The 25991-nt window shown below is 47.5% G+C and overlaps 2 protein-coding genes across 2 annotated transcripts in view; both read right to left on the bottom strand.

The window, feature by feature from the left end:
- LOC112121878 (perilipin-3) overlaps positions 1–10060 on the bottom strand; it is a 13596-nt gene extending 3536 nt beyond the window's left edge. Inside the window, exons 1-3 of the mRNA XM_026655068.1 lie at positions 10004–10060; positions 2359–2438; positions 1648–1843 (exon numbers count right to left, since the gene is read on the bottom strand). Of these exons, the coding sequence (XP_026510853.1) occupies positions 1648–1843; positions 2359–2421 (259 nt within the window). The 5' untranslated portion in view covers positions 2422–2438; positions 10004–10060. The remainder of the gene's footprint in view (positions 1–1647; positions 1844–2358; positions 2439–10003) is intronic.
- A 5403-nt stretch (positions 10061–15463) lies between these two features.
- On the bottom strand, positions 15464–24725 carry ARRDC5 (arrestin domain containing 5). Its single transcript, XM_024221954.1, has 3 exons — positions 24473–24725; positions 21250–21461; positions 15464–15946 (listed from the first exon to the last, which is right to left on the bottom strand). Exons 1-3 carry the CDS (start codon positions 24723–24725, stop codon positions 15464–15466), a joined length of 948 nt encoding a protein of 315 aa, XP_024077722.1.
- Between the last annotated feature and the right edge of the window lie 1266 nt (positions 24726–25991).

Here is a 25991-nt window from a genome sequence, read left to right as displayed (position 1 = left end):
GCAAGCCCAGCTATTGTTGGAAAGAGTTAGCTAAGGTGGATGGGAAATATGGCTGTGAGAGGAGATAGAATCATAGGGCTGGAAGGGACCTCGAGAGGTCATCAAGTCTAGTCCCCTGCGCAGATGCAAGACCAAGTAAACCTTGACCAACCCTGACAGGGGTTTGTCCAACCTGCTCTTAAAACCTCCAGTGATGCGGATTCCACACCCTCCCTTGGAAGCCTGTTCCTGCGCTTCACTATTCTTATAGTTCAAAAATTTTTCCTAATATCTAACCTAACTCTCCCTTGCTACAGATTAAACTCAGTACTTCTTGTCCTGCCTTCAGTGGACATGGAGAACAATTGATCACTGTCCTCTTTATAACAGAAGACTTATTAAGTTCCCCCCTCAGTCTTCTTTTCTCAAGACTAAACATGCCCCGTTTTGTTAACCTTTCCTCATAGGTCAGGTTTTCTAAGCCTTTTATCACGTTTTTTTGCTCCCCTCTGGATTCTCTCCAGTTTGTCCACATCTTTCCTAAAGTGTGGCACTCAGAATTGGACACAATATCCACCTGAAGCTACACCAGTGCGGGGTACAGCAGGACAATTACTTCCCGTGTCTAACTTATGACACTCCTATTAATATACCCCAGAATGGTATAAGACATTTTCGTAACTGCATCACAGTGTCAATTCACTTTCAATTTGTGATCCACTATAACCCTCCGATCCTTTTCAGCAGTGCTACTGCCTAGCCCGTTAGCCCCCATTTTGTAGTTTTGCGTTTGAATTTCCTTCTTAAAGTGTAGTACTTTGCACTTGTCTTTATTGACTTTCATCTTGTTGATTTCAGACCAATTCTCTAATTTGTCATGGTGGTTTTAAATTCTACTCCTAGCCTCCAAAGTGCTTGCAACCCCTCCCAGCCTGGTGCATTCCACACATTTTATAAGCGTAATCTCCATTCTCCACGTCATTAATGACAATATTGAATAGTACGGGACCCAGGACTGACCATGAGATACGTCCTCCCAGTTTGACAGCAAACCATTGATAACTACTCTTTGAGTATGATTTTTCAACAAGTTCTGCACCCACCTTGTAATAATTTCATCTAGTCCATAGTTCCCTACTTTGCTTATGAGAATGTCATGTGGGATTGTGTCAAAAGCCTTACTAAAAATCACAATATATCAGGCCTACAGCTTCTCCCCATCCACTAGACCAGTAACCCTGTCAAAGAAGGAAATAAGGTTGGCTTGGCATGATTTGTTCTTCACAAATCCTTGTTGGCTATTCTTTATAATATCCCTATATGACTTGGAAATAACTCAGATGCTAGTTGAGGAGCACGTACAGTAGGAAGGGTGTTAAACCCAAAGCTGTTTTTTCTCTTCCTGCTCCATACTGGGCATCACAAACAGACCTTAACCACATTGCCAATACTCTCAGCAGCTGGGGCATTCACACCATGGGACTAAAGTGCTGGGATGAGAGAATGAGTCAGCTACCCAATGCAGCTCTCCTGTTAAACAAGTCTTCCCTGCTGGTCTGTGTCCTGAGCCCTCCCACCCTTCGGCCATGCAGTGTAGTCTGAGATGTCCCATGAGGGTTCTCCCACCCCCGCGCAAGGGAGGAATCGCCTGTCTCAGTGTTTACTCACTCTGAGGTTCCAGGTGGCTTAGAATTGGCTGCACGCCACCAACTGCGCTGCCCACTGCCATGGCAGCCACGGTCTCTGCCACGCTGCAGATGTTGCTGATGTACGGATGTATCCCCTTGGTGTAGCTATAAGCAGAGGAGACCAGGTTGTAGGCAGAGCTGATAAAGGGCAAGCTGGCCACCCTGTTTACTATGTTCTGAGCAAAGGAAAGAAGAAGTGACATTAGGTGCAGATCCTGTGGCTGGCGGGTGAATATAAACTGTAGTCTGAGCCATGCGTATTCCTAGAGACGGTCTTTATGGAAACCACTCTGTCCTCTATCTGCTCAAGTGCAGTGACAGAGAGGTGAAGGGATCTTCTCAGGGCCACACCAGGAGTCAGTGACAGAGCAGGGAGTAGAACTCAGGACCATGCTTCTTGTCAGTCACGTACTGATTTAACATCACCCTACCTGGATTTAGCACTGGAACCCATGGCAGATCGGTCTCCCAAATTTCAGCCTTATGGCGCTCCCCCCACACATGAAGTTACCGCCCTCTCCCGAGCAAGAGGAAACTGCATTCTCCATATTAAACTAGAGCCTCAAAGCAATGTGTGTGGCTGGACTCCTCTCTTGCCTGGATGCTGGGATGAGTTAGTGCGCTGAAGCACCTGTTGACAGGTGAATTGAGGATTACACTTTGTAATACTAGCTACCTGTGATTTACCTACCACTTGAAGCTCTTCTTCAGCCTTTGGCGGGCCAGTATTCGTGGCCTTGTTTTCAGATGCCATTGTGAAGTCGGATGCAACTGAAAGGAGAGAAAAAGAACAGTTACAACATTATGAGTTAGCCTTCTGATATTACCAGGAACAGCTGGTGGACAGTATAACGCCACATGCACTTGGATTATTGTCCACCACATCTTAGGAACTTCAGAGCTCCTCTTCCTATTGTGCGGCTCCAGGCACCAAGGCAGCAAGCGCGTGCCTGGGGCAGCAAGCTGCGGGGGGCGGCCTACCGGTCGCTGTGAGGGCGGCAGTCAGGGAGCCTTCGGCGGCATGCCTGCAGGAGGTCCGCTGGTCCCGCGGATTCGGCGGCAATTCGCCGGCGGGGACGCCGATGGCGCAGCACCGGCGGACCTCCCGCAGGCATGCCACCGAATCGGTGTGACCAGGGGACCGCCCGCAGGCGCGCCGCCAAAAGCCGCCTGACTGCTGTGATTGGGGCAGCAAAAAACATAGAGCCGCTCCTGCTTCCTATTCCTTACAAGAAGAATGTGAAGTTATTCTAATAGCTCCGTCAAGTCATAGAGATTTCATGAGTTAATGTGAATCTTTACCAGGGATCAGAATGTGCATGTAGGAGGGAAGCAATATCAATCTACCCAACCTTCTTCCACCATCCCAAGTCAGCTGGATGTTCTTACTAAAATAAGCAGCACTGAAATGGCGTGGATACATTAATTTCTTAGACATCAGAGTTAGCGCCCCAGTGAGATGAATTGGGGCAGTTCTTACTCATATTAGGCCTGATATATCTGTCTAGAAGACAGAGATACTCAGGCATCAGTGTCATGTTCTGAATGTCCTCTCTGCCACTATAAAGTATAGGATGCTTGAATAAAAGCTTACACCTTGCAGAAGATGATGGCTTGTGTCACTGCATGTTGTTCCTCATCTTACTATAATTAATCTTTAGATTTCATAGATTTCATAGAATATCAGGGTTGGAAGGGACCTCAGGAGATCATCTAGTCCAACCCCCTGCTCAAAGCAGGACCAATCCCCAATTAAATCATCCAACAGATTTTTGCCCCATATCCCTAAATGGCCCCCTCAAGGATTGAACTCACAACCCTGGGTTTAGCAGGCCAATGCTCAAACCACTGAGCTATAAATTAAATTAATTTGAGGTGTATTTATTTTAGAATTTTGATGGATAATATAGATTTTTATTTTTAAGCATTTTTTGATTTTTATCCATTTAAATTTTCATGGTTGTGGGAAATTAGGGGGGTTCAGACAATAATTATTTAATGACAGCAGACACTGAGATTCAAAAAGTTAAAGCTTTATAACCATTAAAACGCAAACTGGCAACATCACATGTCAAACTATACAAAGTCAATAGCCTTAAATCAAACTCATACATTCTCAAGCACCATTTTTCTTATTTTGCCGATCTGTAAATTTTGATCATCCTTGACGTAAATATGTTTTCATGGGTTTGGGTGTGTACGGTGGAATTGACGTTTATCAACATTTACCGATAAAAATCGAATCCTTCCAAGCTTAACTGTAAAGATGAGAATTAACAATCCAATATGTCATCTTGACGGTGACTGTTGCAAGAGAGAAACTGCATCTTAGCCGTGGAATGAGTGGGGAAGGCAGGTTTTCAGAGTTCTAATTTTGGAAACCTGGTTAGCTCATTGTCATGATATAATGACAATGGTGTTTAAAGTTCTATTTTTAAGACAACTGAACTTGCTTAACAACAGCTTTGAAAAGCTCAGATTCCCCCCATTGATTCTGACATTAAGCTGGGTTTCCCCATGTCTCGGTCTATTTCCCAACAGGATGCAGCGTTTGAGAGCACCCTGGCAAAACCTTAACGCCCATGAGAGAGAGACACAAGGGCCAATCGCCTAACAGAGATGCTGACACAGTGGCAGGCACTTCCACCCTTAACAATTTGATGAACTAGTAACAGTGACTGCCATGTTTGTTTCAAGGCTCATTCGACACAGTCCTCTGATCTTGGAGTCTCTCTCGCCGCAGCTCTGCCTACTCTAGGCATGCTTTAGCACATTTCCCGTCACTGCTAGCACCAGTTCAGCTTCACCAGCAATAGCAACTTTGGACGTCTTAGAACTTTGTGTGTGCATGGGGTGGAGTGGAGAGGGAGGGGGGTATATCCTGCTGCCTTGACTTGCTGGCTGGTTCAGTTAATATATTTTGTCCGTGGGAGTTGCTATGTAAGCAGTAGGAAGAAGCTGAGGAAAGGAGAACAAGAGAATCCTTGAAGACCGCATGTGTTAGGACAAGCTAGCTATGCACACAGCTAGGGGAGCCTGAAGAAGATACACGATATCGCTATCAGCGGCCTTACCAACCAGCTACCCGGTTGTTATTGGTTGACGTTTTATGGCAACCATTGCAGCAGTCTCTAACCAACGGTCAGAGCCCCGAGGCCCCAATTCAGGAGCGTACTTAAGTGCACGTTGTCAAATTAGACTCATCCTTAAGTCTCACCGAAGTCGATGTGACTCCAGTGTGCTTAAGTGCTGCCCTGAACTGGGACCCTGGAGCTGGTGGACTGGGCTCTTGGGGGGCACGGGCTGTGGCAGCGGCAGGAATAACAATTTGGCTGCTTTTGGAGGGGCACTTTCTGTGCCCCCCGTGGCTGGAGGAGCTGCCTCCTCCCCCTTCCCCAGCGGCCCCGGGGTCAGAGGAGTTCTGTGCCCCTGCTGATTGGCTTGCCCCCCCCTCCCTTGCGCATGCCTCTGGGCTGTGGTATTTAAGTCTAACACACATAGTGTGGATGGACTTCTGGCTGCCCTGGCATTTTTAATTCTGCACCAGTTAGACCGGCTCTGAGCCGAGTTACATGGCACGGTGAAGTCTTTGGGCTAAAGACTGTGTTTTGTGTATGTACAGCACCTGGCACAATGGGGCCTCGATCCTGAATTGGGCCCGGTTAGGCTCCACCGCCGTACAAATAATGAGTGTTAACACTGGTGGCAGCATCTGGCGAGCTGTCTCCACCTGCCCCAGCCAGCGCTGCTTGCTAAGCTTGTGGGGCTTTCCGTTTATGTGGGTACAGCACCTTGCGCAAGAGGGTGCCTGAATAAGGGGCCCATTAGGGCACTGCCACAATCTAAACAACACCTACCCTGGCGAAACGGCACCAGGGTCTGTCTGCACTGCTGAGCTGGCCCTGGTGATTGGCACTACCCCAGCACCACAGCAAAGCCCAGCCCCGTTCCTGTGTCCTCCTCACTGGCGCTGTGCTGCCCAGTGTGCATGGGTCTTTGTGTCACACTGAGCTGAGACACTCTAGGATACTTTCCCAGTGAGTTGTGGGAGAACTTGTCTGTCCTTCTGGGCACGCGGTGTGGGGGAATGGTGGGAAGGTGCCGGAGGACTGTCGGCACTCATGTGGTTTATCCCGCATCCTCACGGCAAAGTGGCTAGTTACCAGCCCCGGGGAAAGTAGCACCTGGGCTCTAACCCACCTACCACCCAGGCAGGCCAGTTTGCCTGGGTTGAAAATAACACCCTACTCGGGTGAGAAGATTGTGTGTGGATGGGAGGGGGGTTTGGGGCAACACCCAGGTGAGGGCTCGGGCTAACTCTGCTGTGAAGACAAACCTCAGTATTAGCCAGTCTGGGAAATTTGTAGAAAGTTTTCCTAATGTAGGCAGGGCCTGGGAGTGGTGAAGGCCCAGTACCAGGAATCAATAAGCTGCTCACAGGACGCACGTGACTAGCAGCTAGTGGTTACACTTTCAGGAGGCTGGTTTGTTGTCAAAGGCTAGGCTGAGTCAGCCTGCAGGATTTGTCAAAGGGACCTCCCCGCCCCTCCACCCACCCACCCAGCCCACAGATGATGCAACACCAGGTAGGGTAGCTCTTGCCCACAATTAGTTTTTGTTTTCAGTCTGGAAATGCACTTTGTTTTTGCACTATATCTCACTGGCCTTGGAGTCTGGGTTACTCTAGAGTTAAAATCTTGCACTGTAAGATTGTCTCCTAATTAGCGTGTCAACGAGCAAGGACAGAACACCTCACTCCTTGGGCAGCCTGAGAAAAACCAAGTTTCCTCTCACTCTCGCTGGTGGAAATCAGGATCAGCTCCTTTGGCGTTAAAGGAGATCTGCTGGTGTTAAACTAGACATGACAGGCCTGGTTTTGGTACAGTTTTCATATGTGAGTGACACGGTGCTTGGGGCATGAGCGTGTTAAAACACGGTTTGCACGTGCCTGCGTAGGTGGGACCAGCCCTTGTTACAGCGCCAGTATCTGCAGCGTAGGCAGGCCCTTGTAATGCTGCGGCCTGATTTTTCAGAGATGCTGAGCAGCCTCACATTCTCATTGACATCGGTGGATATTGCAGGTGCTCAGTACCTCTAGGGGGGGAAAAAATCAGGTCACTGGTATCTCAAGACCTTTTTTTTTCCTTGTATATACAGGTCAATACTGTAGTGTTCAGTGCTGAAACTTCCATCTGGTTGCGGAGACCAGAAGCCCGTTCACCCCTTTGAAATGACTTACTGTTGCAACAAAAGTGTTTGATCCTAGCTGGAGGAGGGCCTCTTTCAGACAGGCCAGTCTGCCCTTGTGGAATACCCCAGCCTGCTTTCCCAATTCAGCACATTCTGGACATTGCTGTCTGCAGAGGATCGGCCAGATGTTTGCTCAAGACCACATGAGGTTCTGCTTATCAAGGTAAGGACTAAGCTGCTTCCATTGCTTTATCAGCCTGAATGTGACTTGCTTGTGTGAGCCAGGAGATGGCTTGGGTGCAAAGTAGTTTTTACCTACATGTGGAAACAGGTTCTGCTCGCGTTTGCTGCTGGGTATGTCAGCTTTATTTGCTACATTCTTATGCAAATAGAAATCTGGGATCTCATCAGTCTGGAAATCTGCTTCCCGCATTCAAGTAATCTTTGAAGTCCAGCCTCTCTCCTCCAACTGGCAAGGACTGATTGATCAATAGGAACTAGGAAACTAGGTAGACTGGATAGCTAATGACTCTTTTATGAGAGACAGCAAGGGTTAATAGTTTGGATGGGAGGAGGGAACACTAGAAAGAATGTGAATGGGTGTGTGGTCTTGTGGTTAAAGCACCTGACTCTGTCAGGTGTCCTGGGTTCCCATCCCAGTTCTACCACTGACTTGCTGGGTAACTAAACACTGTGCCTCAGATTCGCTGTCTGGAACATGGCGCTAACAACAAGAGTTGGTGGTAAAGTGCATTGTGATCAGAAGAGGCGTCCCGGCCAACATTTTCAGAAGTGGCCAGTGATTCCCAACTTGAGACACTTTGGGCCTTAGGTTTCAGAATTGCTGGGAGATGTGGCTCCACAGCTTCTCTGACAATCAGACCCAAGAGGTCTTGCCCCGGCCCCCCAAAATTGATGCACCCACAAAACATAAACGTCACTGGCTGCCTTTGAAAACGTTGGTCCAAGGAGTTTTGTAACATGGTGTGAGGCTGTGCATGAGGGAAACCAAGGGTTCTCAACCTTTTTCTTTCTGAGCCCTCCTCCCCAACGCTATAAAAACTTCGTGCCACAACAAATGTTTTTCTGCATATCCAGCAGATTAAAAGCCAAGGCCAGCATTAGGGGATAGCCAGCAGGGCAACTGTCCAAGGCCCCACGCCACAGGGGGCTCCGCAAAGCTAAGTTGGCTTCATCCCCATACGGCAGGGTTCAGGCTTCAACTTTGGCCTTAGGCAGTGGGGGGTGGGGGTGGGGCTCAGGCTTTGGCGTTCGTACCTGGGCTCCAGTGACTCTAATGCCAGCCCTGCTTTCTGGTTTATTTTGGCAGACCCTCTGAAACGTGCTCACGGCCCCCCAGGGGGCCTTGGACCTCTCGTTGAGAACCTCTGATGTAAACGACCCGAATGGGTTGAGTAGAGAGTCAGACTGTGCTCTGGGCTTCTCATTGCATCCTGTCTACTGTCTATCTTGTTTACTCTGAATCTTTTAGGTCAGGGACTCTATTTGTATCTTGTGCAGCACAGAGCATGTTGTCAGTGCTTAATAATTAGCATAGCTGGATGCCCTGTAAGGTTTCTAGCAGAGCCTTGTGTAATTAGTTGCTTTTTCTTCCCTTGGAAGGTAGTGTCTAAAGCATCAACTCTAGGCATATATAGCTACCACCATTTTTCAGGCCCTACTATTATCCTACTGCAGAAATACTGAATGTCTGTATCATGCCTATGCCAGATGGTCACCACTATAGAAAAGTTACAGGCAGGTCTCAAGGTCCTGGAAACTGGAGAGCCCCTAAGGTTTCACTCCTCAGTTTCTCTTAGTCATTGGCTTGCTGACATCCTTTGGATAGCCACAAAGTCTGTAAAAAGAACAGGAGTACTTGTGGCACCTTAGAGACTAACAAATTTATTAGAGCATAAGCTTTCGTGGGCTACAACCCACTTCTTCGGATGCATAGTCTGTGTTAACATTAGAGGCAAACAGAACTCAATAATGACAGGTTTCAGAGTAGCAGCCGTGTTAGTCTGTATCCGCAAAAATAACAGGAGTACTTGTGGCACCTTAGAGACTAACAAATTTATTAGAGCATAAGCTTTCGTGAGCTACAACCCACTTCTTCGGATGCATCCGAAGAAGTGGGTTGTAGCCCACAAAAGCTTATGCTCTAATAAATTTGTTAGTCTCTAAGGTGCCACAAGAACTCAATAAGTCAGTTCTTTGCCTATAGCCCACCCCACTTCATAAGAGATCGACCCTCCCATGGATTGCCTCCCAGTCCCCCATTACTTGGTTCTCAAAATGTTTTCAGTTCAAGCACTGCAGTACTAAGCAATCACACCAAGAATTAATTGAGCTTTCAGGAGCATCCTCACTACCAGGAGCAGGCTTCTGAAAACCACATGCCCCTTCTAATTTCTATTATGGTCGCATCCATAATAGCTCCAGGGGTGGAATCCGGCACCGTGCAGACATAGGAAGCTGTGTCTGCCCTCGAAGAGCTTACAGGCTAGGAAAACCCCGCCCCCCCAAAAACTGCACAGAAGGTAGGGATCAAAACAAATACACATAAAGCAAAGGTGTGTGTGTGAGTGCAGGTCTTGTTAGCACTGGTCTCCCCACCCGTCTTAAAAAGTCTCTCTCCCACACACAGATGCATGAGGATAGGGATGAGAAAAGGGTAGCCTTAACTGGGTACTTTTCAGCCTTTCTGCCCTCTCAGTTTGGAGATGGTCTTGGAGAGACCAGGGATAGGAGGTCAAAAGCAGGGGCCCGATTCTTCCTTCCCCCTGCAGTTTGTGTAGTTTGTACGCCAGTGCAAAAGGCAGACATTCGGATCGGGCAGCGGTTCACCCCCACGTTGCACTGGTGTAAATAACTACACAAGGGGCAGGGCAAATCTGAGGGGCCCCCACATCTCCAGATCCTCCCCGACAGAGCAGCAGCCGTGACCCCCAGAGCAGAGACTGTAGGGCAGACAGTTTGATCCTCCCTTGGAGAGCGCTGTCTGATCTCCCAACTGGGTGCAGTGGAAACGGTTCGTTCCAAAGATCCCAACCAAGCACTGAACTGGAGTAGAGAGTCAGCCTGGCATTTAACATGCCAAGTGTATCCAAGGCTACAATACTACACCTGCCGCCCGGTCTTACCTGGTCTTTCGTCTTCTGCTCGCTGCGGCGCCCGGGAGCCCTTTGCCCTCCTGCGCAACCGGCCAAGTTCTACTCGGAGCCTGGCCAGGGACTGCCCTGCACGTGACAGACAGCTGAAGAAAGCCAATCCAGGAGCGGCACTCTCCACCCTGGCCAATCAGAAGTAGCCTGTGGGTGGGGGCAGAATGTTGGAAACAGCGGGAGAGGGAAGTGGCAACGCAAGATTCCAAAGGGCCCCCTGGGGCCAGCCGGGGAGGGGAGGTTTCTCCAGCTCTCCAGAAGCGGGAGGTAGGCGAGGCCCAGCTCAGCCCAATGGGCTTCCAGGCCCTGCCAAAGGTGGGGAATTGCAAAAGTGACTGTTTGGATTCTCAAAAGCATGGCTCTGGTGGACATGGGGGGGGGGGGTTGCTGTTGGCATGTCCTGAAGGAGCCAGTCAGGGGGAGCACCCACAAAGTATGGTGGGGATTCTAAGTGCAAGCCCCCATGATAGCCAGGGATTGAGGGGTGATTGGGGGGCACCCCGTAGGAACTGCCTCCTTTCAGGGGGCACATGTATCATGCATCATGGGAGCTGGGGGTGAATTCCTGGGCACTGCAGGACTTGGGGACAGTATGGCATGTCGAGGGTCATTCACGTGGCAATTCAGTGTTCATTTTCACCCTGCTTTTATGTAGTCCTGAGTCTTAGGAGATGCTTCTGGGCTGCTGAGTCCTTCTCGCCCCCCTCCCCAATTGACTGGCATAGGGTGGTATTGGTGCAATTCCCAACTCACCCTCTCTATTTCCTCTGTCTGCTGCTGAACTGCCGGAATTAGCTTCATCCCCATGAAACTCACCCTGTCTACGGCCCCCCAGATGCTGCCTTCTCTACCCCCATGAACTCCCGTTGCTTAAATCCCTGAGCTACCAAACCCTGCAGCTCATTTTCATGCCACCCCCAATGCCCATCCTTGCTGCTCTGTATGAAGGAGGGCATCCTGGCTCCTTCAGAGAAACTAGTAAATTAACCAGAGACCCCAAATGTTATGGGCACCCCATAAATAAAGAGCCATGAAAGCAATCCAATGTGTGCAAAGTGCCTCAAAGAACTGCGGGGCATGGTCTGAATAAGCCAGAATATTTACCTTCCAGTCCTCTCCTGCCCTGAGTGCGGATCCCATTGCTAACAAGGGAGTTGGCTGGTCCCTCCTGTTCTAAAATCTTAGCTGGCTACAGATTGGCACAAGCAGCAGTGGGCTGATACATGTGACTGTACCTCCACACTGCACAACGATGAAATGACGTGAGCCTTAGGTGACGTGTGAGCTCTTTGGGGTAGGGACTTTTGTTTGTACAGTGTCCAGCAGAATGGGTCCCTGATCCTGATTGGGGTGTCTAGGTGCTTCTGTGATAGAAATAATAAATAATAAACATAATGAATACTTTGCTCTGCTGTAGCGTCTTTCATCCTGGGATCTCAAAGCTTGTGTCAAACAATGGTTAGCTGAGCTCCACAACACTCTCACAGAGGGGGAAACTGGGTCACAACAAGGAGTTAAGGCCAACATTTTCTAAAGTGGATCCATTATTCTGAGTATCGTAGTTTTGGGGTGAGAACTTAGTCTGATTTTTCATGTGATCCATAGGATGCACTGAAAGGACCAGGATCTGTGGGTGTTTGGCACTTGTGGAAATCTGAAGTTTGGTAGCCAAAAATGTCAGCATCCAGAGTCAGTTGCCACTTTTGAAAATTGGACTGCCTGCGACTTGTCACATTCCTGGGTGAGGTGGTAAATGTAAGTTAACTGTCAGTGGGTGAAAGGGAGTCTAAGTAGGCCAGTTTCGGAAATGGTGGTGAAAGCCTTTTCAGACGTGTGTCTGTTACGCCATTCAAGGCGTGTAAACAGGCAGTGCAACTTGGGAGCAATCTAAGTGTGCTGCACGTGGGACTGTAATGTGGCACAGCAGTTGGTTGGCTGGATTTGAATGGCTATTGGCCGTCTAAGTGGCAGGTGGAATGGGTGTGCATATCTCAACGCTGATGATTAATTATATATATATTGCCTTAAGTGCAGGTGATCCGAACCTCACAATCTAATCTATTTATCCTCACAACATCCCTGCTATTATCCCCACTTTACGGATGGGGAGATAAGGTACAGAGAGGCTAAGGTTGGGGTCTGCAAGGGGCTTAGGTGTCTAGTTGCTACGTTAAGCACTTAAGTCCAGCATTTAGGCTTGGTCTACTACAGAGTTAAGTCAACATAAGGCAGCTTACGTCAACCTCATTATGTCAGTGTCTGCCCTAGAATGCTGCTTCCACCAAAGTAAGTGGCCTGCTATCCCGATATAATAACTCCAGCTCTATGAGAGACGTAGCACTTATGTCGGTGTAGTTAGGGAGCTGCAGTGTCCATGTACACACTGCGTTATTTACATCAGTTCTTGGCTGTCATTCTTGTCAGTTTCATGGCTGCCTCTGGCTCAGAGCAGCACTGCTGGGCTCACAGCTGGAGCCATGAAACTGACAAGAATGTCAATTTCACTGCTGGTAGGATCTGTGCTGTGAAATTGAGCCTGGCGCTGGTCTCACACCTGCCCCTCCACCGCAGCTGTCAGCCGGGCACTGAGCTCACAGCTGGAGCCCCCACCCTGGAGTGACAGCCTCCTGTTTCCCACTCACATTTGCCCCAATTAGTGGCGCACCATTCGGGTGTATGCGTCTGGCCATGCAGAAATGTTTGCAGGATCAGGCTCTTAGGCTGTAGGCTCCCCCAACTTTCTCTGCACCTCCCTCCCCTGTGTGGACCCTCGTAGCCCAGCATCTTCTGCCTGGGGACCAGGGTCCCTGAAGTGCTGCAGCCTAAGGGTCACATGTGACCCAGAATGTCTTAAAAGGTGGCAAGCGCAGCATAACCGCAGTGGGGAAACCATCACTGATCCACTGCAGGTTTGTTGTGCTGGCAAACTCTGCCAACAAGCCATTCCCAGCTGTCTATCAAGGCAGATGCAAGGAGGAGCAAAGACGATTTGTGAGGGCAACGCTTAGCTTTGGTTTCTAAATGGCACATAAATCAAACATGGCCCTCAGGTTACTCGTTGGTGCCACAGAGCCCAGGTGCCCCTCCTCCAGGAGCTGAGGAATGACGTTATTTACTACCCATGGCTGGTAGGTGCAGCCCACAAGGTCTTTGCCAGCCCCTGCAGGTGGTGAAGGGTTAATAAAACACTGGCTGTCATTTCTGCACCCTTCTTTCCCCTGCTGCTTTGGGAATCCACCTCCTTATGTTCCTCTCCTCTCCCCCGCAGAGGCGCCTTTGTAGAAAGGTTCTAAGGTTGTAGAAATATTTTCAGCTGATAGCCTTGATTAAAAACATTCCCCACCCTCTCCGCAGCATCTTCGCTCCTTTGGGGACTCCTGGCCAACGCCATCATCTGTGGGGGAAGGAGTGTGGCGCATCCTTGTGCCGAACCGGACCGATAGCCCCAGCCCGTCGGGTTTGCAGACCCCTGAGCAGAACAAAGGAAGAGGTGTAGGTGGAGATTTTTGCTGGAGCAGTAGCCTTTAAACATAGTGCTGGAGCTGCCACGGCTTGTTGTCAGCCTGCCTGGCCTGGTGGAGAGAACAAACTGTACTTGGCACTGGTTATATCTGTACTTTCTAGTCCCAGCCCTGCTGGGTGCTGCTGGGAATCCTCAGGGGCACAGTGGTAAGGAATCCTCCTCTCTAGGCTCCAGAGAAGCAGCGGTTCCACTCCACAGCTGCCCGTCCGCCCTAAGAACTGGCGTAGCTCATGCTGCCGGAGGCTTTTTTTGCAGTAGTTGTATTAAGTCTGGCGGGGGGAGCCTTGCCACCACGTGGCCTTAGTCTCAGCAAGCTCTCTTTGCCTGAGGGAGAAAGGTACTATTGTCCCTTAAGAAGCCTGGGGGATACCTCAAGGGCCTTCATTTTCAATTTTTATTTTAACATTTCCTGGGAATTGATCAGTTTTTATTACAAAAAAACCCAACAACAAACAGGTGAAAACTGGTGCAAAAAATTATCTTCACAGTTTTCTGGGTAAATATCAGGGTTAATTTTGGGGGACGGGAGGACAGAAAAAAAAGCAACACATAGAGAAAGATAAGACTATTGAACGTAAAAGCAGTTTAACGCTCTGGTTCGTTTCATGAACTGTACGTTAGCAGTAGGTACACATGGAGGCACATGTCTGTATGTGTGCATCTTCCCCACTCCATTGTCTGACTTTCACCGACAGCGTCACATTGACACCAAGACTAATGTATCATTAACAGAAAAACATCGACCTATTGCAGTGGATTGGATGTTCTGAACTTACTCAGTCTGTTCATGGACTTGACTGGTTCAAAATTTGGGTGAAAAGCAGGAATACCCCAATAATAGCTTTTGTAAAACGTGGGAACTTGCTGGTAAAAATTGTTAAAAACTGAAAACAAAGGGCCGTAGGGATGCTCCAGTCAAGCACCTGGCTGTAATTCTGAGATTCCCTCCTTGCCCAACTCCTAGGCCCTATATTGTTTTCCTGGCTAGGGGATTGCTACAGTGCCCGGCAGCCTCCTTTCTGCACCAGAAGACGCAGAGGGGTCTCATGTATCTTTTGCTCCCTGTATACCTGCTGCCTGGTCCCCTTCCCACCCTGGTGGCTCCGTTAGTGCCTTCCCAGCCTCTGCCCCTCCCCAGGCTCCATATGCAATCCCACGCAGCCTGGTTTCTTTCCCCAGCCTCCCTTGATGCTACCCATTCAGCAGGCAGGCTGGCTTGTTCCTGCCCGCTTTTCCAGCCCTCTGCTGCTGGCTCTCCACCTGCCAGTTCTCCACCCAGACCTGCTCCTCCATTCTTCCCTGGACTTGCCAGCTCCACACCTTTAGGTGTTGTCTCTGCTCCCAGTGTGTGTGTCCCTGGGGCCAGCTATTTAAAGGGTATTTGTCCTCCTGGGTCCAGGCCACTGACCTGGGTCTTCCTTATCACATCCAGACAAACCATGACACAAGACAATTGGGTGGGTGGGTGAGGAATGAACCTGTGGATCTGCTCTAGTATTATCCCCATTCTACAGAGCGGGAGCCCGAGGCACAGAGAAGCAGTGAGTCAGCAGCGGAGCTGGGGTTAGAACCCAGGTCTTTTGATGACCATTCCTCTGATCTAACTAGAGCACATTGCAGCCCTGAGTTGGGAGGCAGGCAGCATCTCTTTGTATTTTCACCCTGCTCTTGGGTCCTAGCTAGCCCCACCCTCCCTCATTTTGTGACTCATTCTGGCACCTCGGCCCAATCCAGAACCCGCTTGTGCAAAGCCCTGTTGTGAAATCAGGCAGCTGGCGCACACATGTTTCACAGGAAACCTTTATTATCTGGACCTCAGCAAACTTGTTCCTGGATCACTGTATAGAGATTCGTCTGAAAACGCTGGGTGTGTCCACGTGGTCACTTCGCTTCTGGTGCAGATCTGCACCCCTCTGCTAGTCCTCAGGGTTGCCTACAGCTGTGGTTCTTATGATGATAGGCACTTTGGCCACAATTGTGGTCATGGACCAGGGAAGGTAAACTGTCCCTACCAGCTCATACCGGACTTCCATGATTTCATTGGCTATGGACATGCTGCTGACAGACAGTAACTTGGGCAGAGAGAACATGCTGGTGATCCTTGTGACCACAAAGGGGGCTGCCTTGGTCCTGGACTCCAGCCTCATCACTTCGTTTCGGTCTTCTAAGGAGCGCCGTTCTGCCCTGACAGTGTAGCCCAGGTAGAGGATGATGGAGTACAAGGCAAAAACCACCTTCCTGATGGACCTGCCTGTCTGGTTGTCGATCTCTGTCGTGAAGATGATCTGTTCACCGGGGGCAAATGTGTTTTTCACCAGGGAAATCCGGAGGATGACGAGGCCGTGTTTGAAGCAGCAATGATAAGCTACGTGCTTGTCGACTTCCACCACCAAAGGGTACTGTATGGGGAGGGGAGGAAGGTAGAGTACGGTGAGTGCCTATCACAGGATACAATATGATTGCCTCGGTTCCTTACACACATGGAACTGCAGTTGCAGGAGCAGAGGCTGCTTCACACTGAAAGAAATCTGCAGACACCCAAAACTTCATGCTGCATGTGTGGCCCTTTGTACTTCATAGAAGCAAGCCCCTGTCACTTGAGCTAAAGGAGAATTTGTGTTAGCAGTACAGGGCATATGACACACAACTTACCAGTCCTGATTCCATCCAGTAGAGAGCAAGGGAAAGGCCCACAATATATATCTACACCAAATTCAGGGGAAGGTCACAAACAGGCCATTAAAAGTAGCATTTTCTCACCATCTTGATGCAGTGATTAGCATTAGGTCTCAGCGTAGGGGATTTCAGTAACGCAGACAGATTGTATGCAGTGCAAAGTTCACTCAAGGGCTCAGACCCCAAAGCAAAAGAATAACATTAATAGTCACACTTCTCTAGCCCCTTCCATCCACGAATCTCAGAGCATGTTGCAAACAAGAATGAATGAAGCCTCATCATCCACCCTGTGGGGTAGAGAAGTGTTATCTCTTGGTGCACGCGTCAGGAAGGAAGATGGCAGAATTTGCTGACGGTGCCATTTAAAACAAACAACTAAAGATAGTAATAAGGTTAGGAATCACTATATTATTTACACCACACCATAAACTGTGCGGTCAATAATACAAGTCAAGTAATAAAAGACCATAGGCCTGAATCAGAGCTCACTGACACTCCCATAATTCCATTGACTTCAACAGAGTTAATCCTGATTTACACCTGAGAGAGAGAGAGAGAGCAGAGTTTGGCACTACGGTCCAGATTCTCATTCACGCTCAGGCCCTTTTACACCACTCTGGCAGTGCAAAGGGGCCGTAGTGTAAATGGGAATCAGGCCCCATGTCTCTACCATAATGAATTTGCAGTCAAAGGGGCTAATCCTGATGCATGTGAGTAGCTCTACTTACCCATTGAGTTCAGTAGGACTACTCAGGTGAGTAATATTTTCAAGACTGATCCCTGGGTATATGTATAATGTAGCCATGAAATAAGAACATGCATAATTACTGTTCAAGGAAAACGATGTGTGAGGAGGCTGTGTACTGGAAGCCTTGAGATGCTGAATGATTCAGGGTCCCTTTTCTGTCCTGTACCATTTTGGCTGGGACGTTAATGTTCCCTGCACCTTTTAGGTGTTCAATTCACGATCAACTCTCTTCTCTTCTTTAGTGTTAAATCCAGTTTCTGCCCTTACGCCACGTCCTTAGGGACACTTGGCGCTCCTAAAAAGAAGCTATTTCATCCTACTAGGCTCAAGTGGCTCTGCAGATTCTGGCTGCCCCAGGAACCAGGGTTGTTGAGGGGGAGATTTCTCCTGACTCTGCATGGAGCCTGGATTTCAAGGCCAGACGGGACCATTGTGATCACCTACTCTGACTTCCTGTATAACACAGGCCATAGAACTTCCCCAGAATAATTCCTAGAGAACATCTTTTAGAAAAAACATCCCATCTTTATTTAAAATTTACCAATGATGGAGGATCCACCACGACCTTTGGAAAAGTGTTGCAAGGGATAATGACCCTCACTGGTAAAAATGTATGCCTCATTTCCAGTCTGAATTTGCCTAGTTTCAACTTCCAGCCTTTGGATCGTGTTAGACCTTTCTCTGCTGTATTGAAGAGCCCATGCTCATGCATTTGTTCCCCATGTAGATACTGTGACAAAGTTCCTCCTCTAGCTTGGTGGGTCCTGCGCTTATTGGTGGATTTTCTTGCCTCAGAGATTCACCGTGTGGGTTGGGGAACAGCCCAGAGACCTTCCCCTCTGGAAGAACCCACAGTCCAGGTCAATTGGGAGGTTTGGGGGGAACCCGGGCCCACCCTCTACTCCGGGTTCCAGCCCAGGGCCCTGTGGACTGCAGCTGTCTATAGAGCCTCCTGTAACAGCTGCATGACAGCTACAACTCCCTGGGCTACTTCCCCATGGCCTCCTCCAAACACCTTCCTTATTCTCACCACAGGACCTTCCTCCTGGTGTCCTGTGCTCCTCAGTCCTCCAGCAGCACACCCTCACCCTCTTACTCTCAGCTCCTTGTGCCTCTTGCTCCCAGCTCCTCACACTCCCACCACAAACTGAAGTGAGCTCCTTTTAAAACCCAGGTGCCCTGATTAGCCTGCCTTAATTGATTCTAGCAGCTTCTTCTTAATTGGCTCCAGGTGTCCTAATTAGCCTGCCTGCCTTAACTGGTTCTAGCAGGTTCCTGATTACTCTAGTGCAGCCCCGGCTCTGGTCACTCAGGGAACAGAAAACTACTCATCCAGTGACCAGTATATTTGCCCTCTACCAGACTCCTGTACCCCACTGGTCTGGGTCTGTCACAATACTTATAAAGTGTAATCAAGTCACCCCTTAAACTCCTCTTTGGGTACGTCTTCACTACCCGCCGTATCGGCGGGTAGCAATCGATTTATCCGGGATCGATATATCGCGTCTCGTTAAGACGCGATATATCGATCCCCGAACGCGCTCACCGTTGACTCCGGAACTCCACCAGAGCGAGCGGCGGTAGCGCAGTTGACGGGGGAGCCGCGGCCGTCGATCCCGCGCCGTTTGGACCCCAGGTAATTCGATCCAAAATACTTCGACTTCAGCTACTCTATTCGCGTAGCTGAAGTTGCGTATATTGGATCGATCCCCCGCCCTAGTGTAGACCAGCCCTTTGTTAAGATACTGAGCAGGCAGCTCAATCTACTTATCACTATAAGGCAGGTTTCCTAATCCTTTACTCATTCTCATGGCTCTTCTCAGAACTCTCTCCAGTTTATCAACGTCTTTCTTGAATTGTGGGCACCAGACCTGGACAGCGTATTCTAGTGGCAATTGCACCATTGTCAGGAGTAAAATAACCTCTATACTCCTACTTGAGATTCCCCTGTTTATGCATCCAAGGATTGCATTAGCTATTTTGGCCACAGCATTGCACCCAGGAGCTCATGTCCAGCTGATTATCCACCAGGATGGCCAAATCTTTTTCAGAGTCACTACTTCCCAACGTAAAGTCCCTCATCCTGTAACTATTGTCTGTATTCTTTGTTCCTAGATGTATACAATTACATTTAGCTATATTAAAACACACATTGTTTTGCTTGTACCTTTGCTTACCAAGCAATCCTGTCCTCTTCAGTATTTACCACTCCCCCAATTTTTGTGTCATCTGCAAACTTTATCAGTGATGATTTTATGTTTTTTTCCAGGTCATTGACAAGAATATTAAATAGTGTAGGGCCAAAAACTGATCCCTGCAGGACTCCACTAGAAATCCACCCCTTACATGATGATTACAATTACATTTTGAGACCTATCAGTTAACTAGTTTTTAATCCATTTAATATGAGCCATGCTAATTTCATATTGTTTAGATTTTCAATCAAAATGTCATGTGGTACCTAGTCAAATGAGTTACAGAAGTTTAAGTATGTTACACCAACATTATTAGCTTTATCAACCAAATATGTAATCTCATCAAAAATATATCCAGTTAGTTTGACAGGATCTGTTTTCCATAAACCCCTGGTGATTGGCATTAATTGTATTATTCACCTTTAATTTTTGTATTAACCGAGTCCTGTATTAACCGTTCCATTATCTTGCCCAGGACTGATGTCCGACTAACAGGCCTATAATTACCCGGGTCATCCCCTTTTCCCATTTAAAATATTGGCACAACATTAGCTTTCTTCCAGTCTTCTGGAATATCCCCAGTGTTCCGAGACTTATTGAAAATCAACATTAATGGGCTAGCGAGCTCCTCAGCCAGCTCCTTTAAAACTCTTGGAGGCAAGTTATTTTGACCTGCTGTCTTGACCTGCTAAATATCTAACTATGGTAGCTGCTGTTTAACACTATCCTGAGATACTGGTGGAAGGAGTGTCATCATCATATATGACATGACTACGTCGTCTGTTTGTTTCCCAAATAAAGAACAGAAATATTTATTGAACACTTCTGCTTTTCTGCATTATTACTGATAATTATTCAAGAGGCATCTGATGATGCTTATTGGCTCCTCTTAGTAAAGTAGCTACAAAAATTAATTCCAATGTTTCTGTTGATTAAATCACTGTAATTTTAACAATGATCTTCAACGGAAACGGATAATGGTTGTATGGATTTTTTTCTGCTTTATGATAAAGAGAAAAGGCCTGGAAGTTCTTTTCCCCCCAATGCCTGTTCTTTTTTTAAACCTCCCTATAAATATCGGGAAAGTTCAGCCTGTACGCTTGAGAAAGAAGACACAGGGAACACCTGCAGCACATCTGTTGATCAACGTGGGCTAATGAGACCACGTTACTCCAGTGCTCCATCTCTTCACTGGCTGCCAGTTGAATATCAGATTGGGCTAGAAAGCCCTGGTGGGGCTGAGGCAGATGATGCTACCAAGCCTAGAGTTATGGGGGTCCCTGTGGGATGGACTGAAATGTGAGGATGACGTTTTCCTTTTACAGTGTCACTTGATGTGGAGCCCTGAGGAATCGAGGTGTCTCCTCCTTTCACCATGGCCCTGTTGGGGCACATCTCCTATTTCCCCTATTCTCCTCTTTAATAGGAAACTTCCAGCCACTAATTCCCCAACTGCCCTCCACAAACATACATGCTATCCTATTGCTACCCTTTATCTTCCATGGAATTGCATCCCCTTAGCTGACAACGCCAAGCAATTAGGTGGGAGAAGGTCATGCACTGACTCTTAGGCGTGGCCTGCACACCACTTTTGTAACAATGTCCGTCAGGGGTGTGACTTTTATTGTTACTGGTATAAGCATCTTTATACCAGTAAAACTGCATCCACTTTGGGGTGGGGTTGGGTGGGGCTGCAGTGTAGTGCTTTAAGTATACCGATGTACTTAAAGTGGCACATGGTACAGCATGTAGCCATGCCCTTAGAGTGCACGGCCCTGATTCAGGTGGCTTTACTGTGGGTCCCCCTATTTGTTTGAACCAGCTCCCAAGTCCTGGTCTTGCTCTCCAAAGCGCCTCGTAGGCCAAACTAAATGTCTTTGGAAAAGGGGAGAGAGAGGAGACAATTCTAGGTTCTGTGTGTAGACCACCTGTCTGGACTTACGTAGTTTTGTAAGGGCGCTCCAATACCATGGGGATGGGCCTGGCACAAATAGCTAGCTAGACCTCATTGGGAGCAGCACTAGACCCTTACGCACTTTTTCTCTCCTCCTGTCACAGGACGAATATTCTCTATTTACCTTACCTGGGATTCTAATTTATTTTTAAGGAGGCCATAGGAGGTCCCTTGCACTAGTAAATATTTCTTCTGCTTGGCTAAGATGAGCTCTCGGGTGGCGCAGGAGGCTTTGAGGAAGTAGGAGACACGGGCTATGTTGCTGCTGAATGTCGATGGAAGTCTGTCAGGTAAGTTGAAATCGAAGTCAAAGATGTGGGTGCCTGAAGCCAGCCAGTTACCTGAAAGCCAAGCGACACTCCCTCACTTACCGAACTAAAAGATCACCTCTTATTTATGGGCTGCCTTGCATTCTCGATGGAATTTTTTAATGAGGATAGCAAACCACAGCTGCTTGCAAATTATTTTTAGGGGTCTGCTCCTGCCAAATGCTGAGCGCCCTGAACTTTGAATGTGGTCACTAGGCATGAAGGGTGCTCAACAGCTCTCAAACCCTACAGAAATCAGGCAGTGGAATGAATATCTACTTCTCCTTTACTGGTGTCACTGGATACAGCAAACCCTCACAGAGCCTACTTCTCCACAGCCTGGCTTTTTGTGTTTTCAGTTACACCCGTGCAAAGCAGGGGTAAAATTGCTATCAGATCACTTGCACCAGTGATAATATTTTACTTTCACTTTGCATTCATGTGAATGACACAAGATGCAAGGCCATGGAAAATCATTTCAGTGTCTCTGCTCCTGCCTCTTTCTTAAATTCAGTTTGTAATGTAAGCAGGTGCAATTACATTTAATTTAATGGAGAGGTTTCCTGCTCACACCGAGCTAAAGTTGGCCTTGTCTCACTTTGAACTGGTAAGACCATCTTTCTGATATAATCCCCCACATACATGTACTCTGGGGATTTAGAATGCCTTTTGTTTTCAGTTTAGTTTAAACCGCTTCTAAAGAGACATAAGCTAAACTGAAAAAGGCACTCTAAATCCCCAAAGAGAATGTGCACCTAGGGAGTTATATTGCATAGCTATAGTGATATAATTATACTGGTATAGGACTGCTGGTAAATTTTGTGAAAGAAACCTTGAGAGTTGTGGTTTCTTAGTATCTCTGAAAATCAGGCTGTTTATTTAGGAGACTAAATATGGATTTAAGTGCCTGCCTTTAGGCACCCAATTTTGAAACATTTGGCCTTTAAGATATAGAGTTGAAATGTGTGATAGGAGCACTGCTTGTTATTATTATGCTAAATATCGGAAAGATAATTTCACCCTAGATTTACAATAACACTGGGCACAACTTTCAACTTGTAGGAGGAATTTACTTGCCACGGTGAGAGGTAATAGGTCAAATCCAAGACTTGATTGCCCGTGTAGGAAAAATGACCTTTCCGGTGGGGCATAGCCTTTAAATCCTAATAGTCTAGGAGGAGTTGAAGTCTGACCATTGGAGGTCATAGGTCAAATCCAAGATTTAATGCATTGACATGCAGCCTAACCTTCAACTCTTAACTATCTAGGAGTTGTTCACAACCCACTGCTTTTATATTCCTGTAAACATCGGGGGTTAACTAATTCTGTATATAAAAACACAGTAAGACCCTGACTAATTTTCATTTACCTCCTCTGTGTAGCTCATAACCTCCCTGCCTCTCAGCAAGGATATAACAGCATAAGCCATAGTGTGGTCTCATATTATCAAGACTTCAATATTTTTACAAAATGTACTGTGGTCCACTTATCAGCACATAAATATATTAAAAATGACAGTTGACAAAATAAATGAACAAAGTACATTGATACCTGGCCTACACTTAGGACTCGTCTGCATTTAAAATGCTACAGTGGTACAGCTGCATCGTAGTTCTTCATTGTAGACCAGTGGTTCTCAACCCCTGGCCGGGGGGCTGCTTGCAACCCAATCAGTGCATAGCTGCGGCCCATGTGACATCCTCAGGGCCATACAGGTAGTATATATATTGTGTGGATGTGGCCCACATAACACATAGAAAGCTCCATATGCAGCTCCGTGGTAAATAGGTTGAGAACCCCTAGTGTAGACACTACCTACACCGAGAGGAGGGATTCTCCTGTCAGCATAGGTAATCCACCTCCCCGAGAGGTGGTAGCTAGGTCAGTGCAAGAATTCTTCTGTCAGCCTAGCGGTGTCTATACGGGGACTTAGGTTCATTGGTTTAACTACGTCACTCAGGGCTGTGGATTTGTCACAGCCCTGAGCAATGTAGTTATGCTGACCTAATTTTCTAGTGTAGACCAGGCCTTAGAGGTTTTACTGGCATAGCTATATGTCATTTAGGGGTGTGATTCTTTACCTACATAGATATGCCAGTAAAAGTCCTAGAGTAGATGCAGTTATACTGGTATAGTTGTGCTTATGCTATTACAGATTATACTGACATATGTTATACTGGTATAATCACTTTTATCCCAGTATAAATGTGTTCACTCTAGAGGATTTTGCTGATATAGCTATACTGATATAACTATACCAGAAAACCCCTCCTAATTTAGACAAGGTCTTAGTGATGCATTACTGTGACTATATGTATACACACTTACTATGGGCCAGATTGTGATACCTTTATTCACATTGAGTGGTACCTTACTCCACAAATAAATCCTTAGATTTCAATGGGACTATGCGTGGTGTAAACTACTACTAAGTGAGAGTAAGGGTGTCTCAAACTGGCTCTGATGTGCAAAATACAATCATTCACCTTAGGTCTCCTGTTTTCCTTTTCTCCAAACACAAGGACAAGGGGACATTCCCGGAAATTGAAAGGGAGCAAATTTAAAACTGATCAAAGGAAATACTTTTTCTGCACAAACACAGAATTAACCTTGGGATATCCATTACCTCCATTTTTCATTTACACTTTAAAAAAATGTAAATCCAAATAAATAAAGCTCTCATGGAAGCCAAGAGTTCAGAGGGAATAAAAGGGACTGGACTGTTACATGGATAATGAGATCATCCAGAGTCTAAAATTACATATTTTTTAAAAAGTGCCCAAAGTTTAGCTTCCTGCTGCAGGGCTTAAGCCAACCTCTAATCAATAAGGGCTAGGAAGAAATACTTCCTGTGGGCAGGTTATCACATAACTGCCTAATGAAGTGTTTCTTGCATTTTCCTCTTAAGTAGTTGGGGTAATGACAGGATACAGGGCTAGAATGATCACTGATCTGATCCGATATGGCAATTCCTGTGTTCACTAGTGCAAAATTAGTGAGGTTTTACTCTGTGTTCTTTGACCTCTATGGTTCCAATTCCTTACCTTCTATATAGAATGTCTTTGTTTTATTGATGTAGTCAGCCTTGTTATTGCAGATAATGTCTCTGCTGTAATCCTTGTCAGCATTAGTCTCTTCATTCCACTCCAAATAGCCTCTTCCCACGAGCTCTACCTTCACTATGGGGTTGATCAAAGAGTTGTTAAGGGTCAGAATCACTTGGCCAGCTATGCTGGAGCCTGCCAAATACACCGTCTCTTCAGGCAGCACCAGGTTAATCGATTTCACCACCGACATCGGGGAAGAACAAAAGCCGGCGGTTGTCTGTGCTTCCTAAGGATCTGTGTGTCTGTGATGTCAAAGGTTTGTGACATCACTGCACTTACAGTGGGTGCTGAGCAGCTGCAGTTCTGCTTGGCTTCCAAAGCAGTGCCAGGTGCCCTACAGCTTTCAGGATTTGCTCCATTAATGATGTTTTTGAGGTCCTTATTATTTAGTATTGTATTATGGTAGTGCCTAGAGGCCCCAACTGAGATCAGTGTCCCATTGTACTGGGGCCAAATATACAGTCTAAATAGACAAGACGGACAAAGACTGGGAGGGAAAACAGAGACTAGAACCCCAGTCTTGTGATTCCTGAGACTCTTTTAGGGATTTGATTGTTCCTTAGAGAGAGGGGACACTTCAGGAAGACAGTTTGAGGGGTCATGGCCATCAGGGGAGGGCACTTGCTCATCTTTGCCAAGTTTCCTTGGCGCTTGCATGCATTACTTTTTGTCAGCAAGTGTCTTATGAGGCGTCATGAGGAATCTGTCTGCTGAGAGGTCCATTGTTCTGCTACCATTTGTTTCAAACTGAGTAATGCTCCATATTTCTCGCGCTTTTTTATGAGCCACAGGGGAAGTGCTGGGCTTTTGCCTGCAGACCAACTTTTCTTGCAGGCACTGGCCCTGCTTCAGGAAGGCAATGAAGCACGTGCTCCAAGTTGGGCACGCGTTTAACTGCTTTTGATGCCTTGATTTCTTTTGCTAAACTGTTATCCTGGGAGATGAGCTGAGTAAAGGAGAGAGAGAGTGTGCGTGATATCAAACCTGTGCGCTTCAGGGATATCTTCATGGATGGAAGGAACAGAGGCCGCTCTGAACTGCTGGGCTCTTTCTTCTCCCCTTTTTGTGGAAATGATATGTGTCCAGCAGTTCCTTGCCTCATTACACCCCTGGCCTCAAATCTCCTGTGGTACCTGAGGGGAAGGGGAGAGTTCTGCTTGCCAGGGGCAGCAGCTCTGACTGGCTGTCCTTGCAGAGGAGAGCGGAAATGGGGACAGGGTGGTTTCCCCAGGAGGGTAGACCTGTAGCTTAGGGCAGAGGTGACAGGTCAGCCTTTGTCACCACAATACGTTGCAAGCGAGGGGGATGGCGTTCAAAGTGTAATGGAGGGGAGATGGTTGCTCCATAGGCCATGACCTCGGGTGGCCCTTCTGACGGTGAACTAGAGCCCTCTCCTCTCCTGTGGTTCATTGCCTAGAAACTCCCGGCCCGGTTGTGCGGCGTGGCTGTGCGCTGT

Source organism: Terrapene carolina, unplaced genomic scaffold, assembly GCF_002925995.2.
Source record: "Terrapene carolina triunguis isolate 2854851 unplaced genomic scaffold, T_m_triunguis-2.0 Scaffold194, whole genome shotgun sequence".
In the NCBI taxonomy this organism is placed as follows: Eukaryota; Metazoa; Chordata; order Testudines; family Emydidae; genus Terrapene; species Terrapene triunguis.
This window is presented reverse-complemented; position numbering and strand designations above follow the sequence as displayed.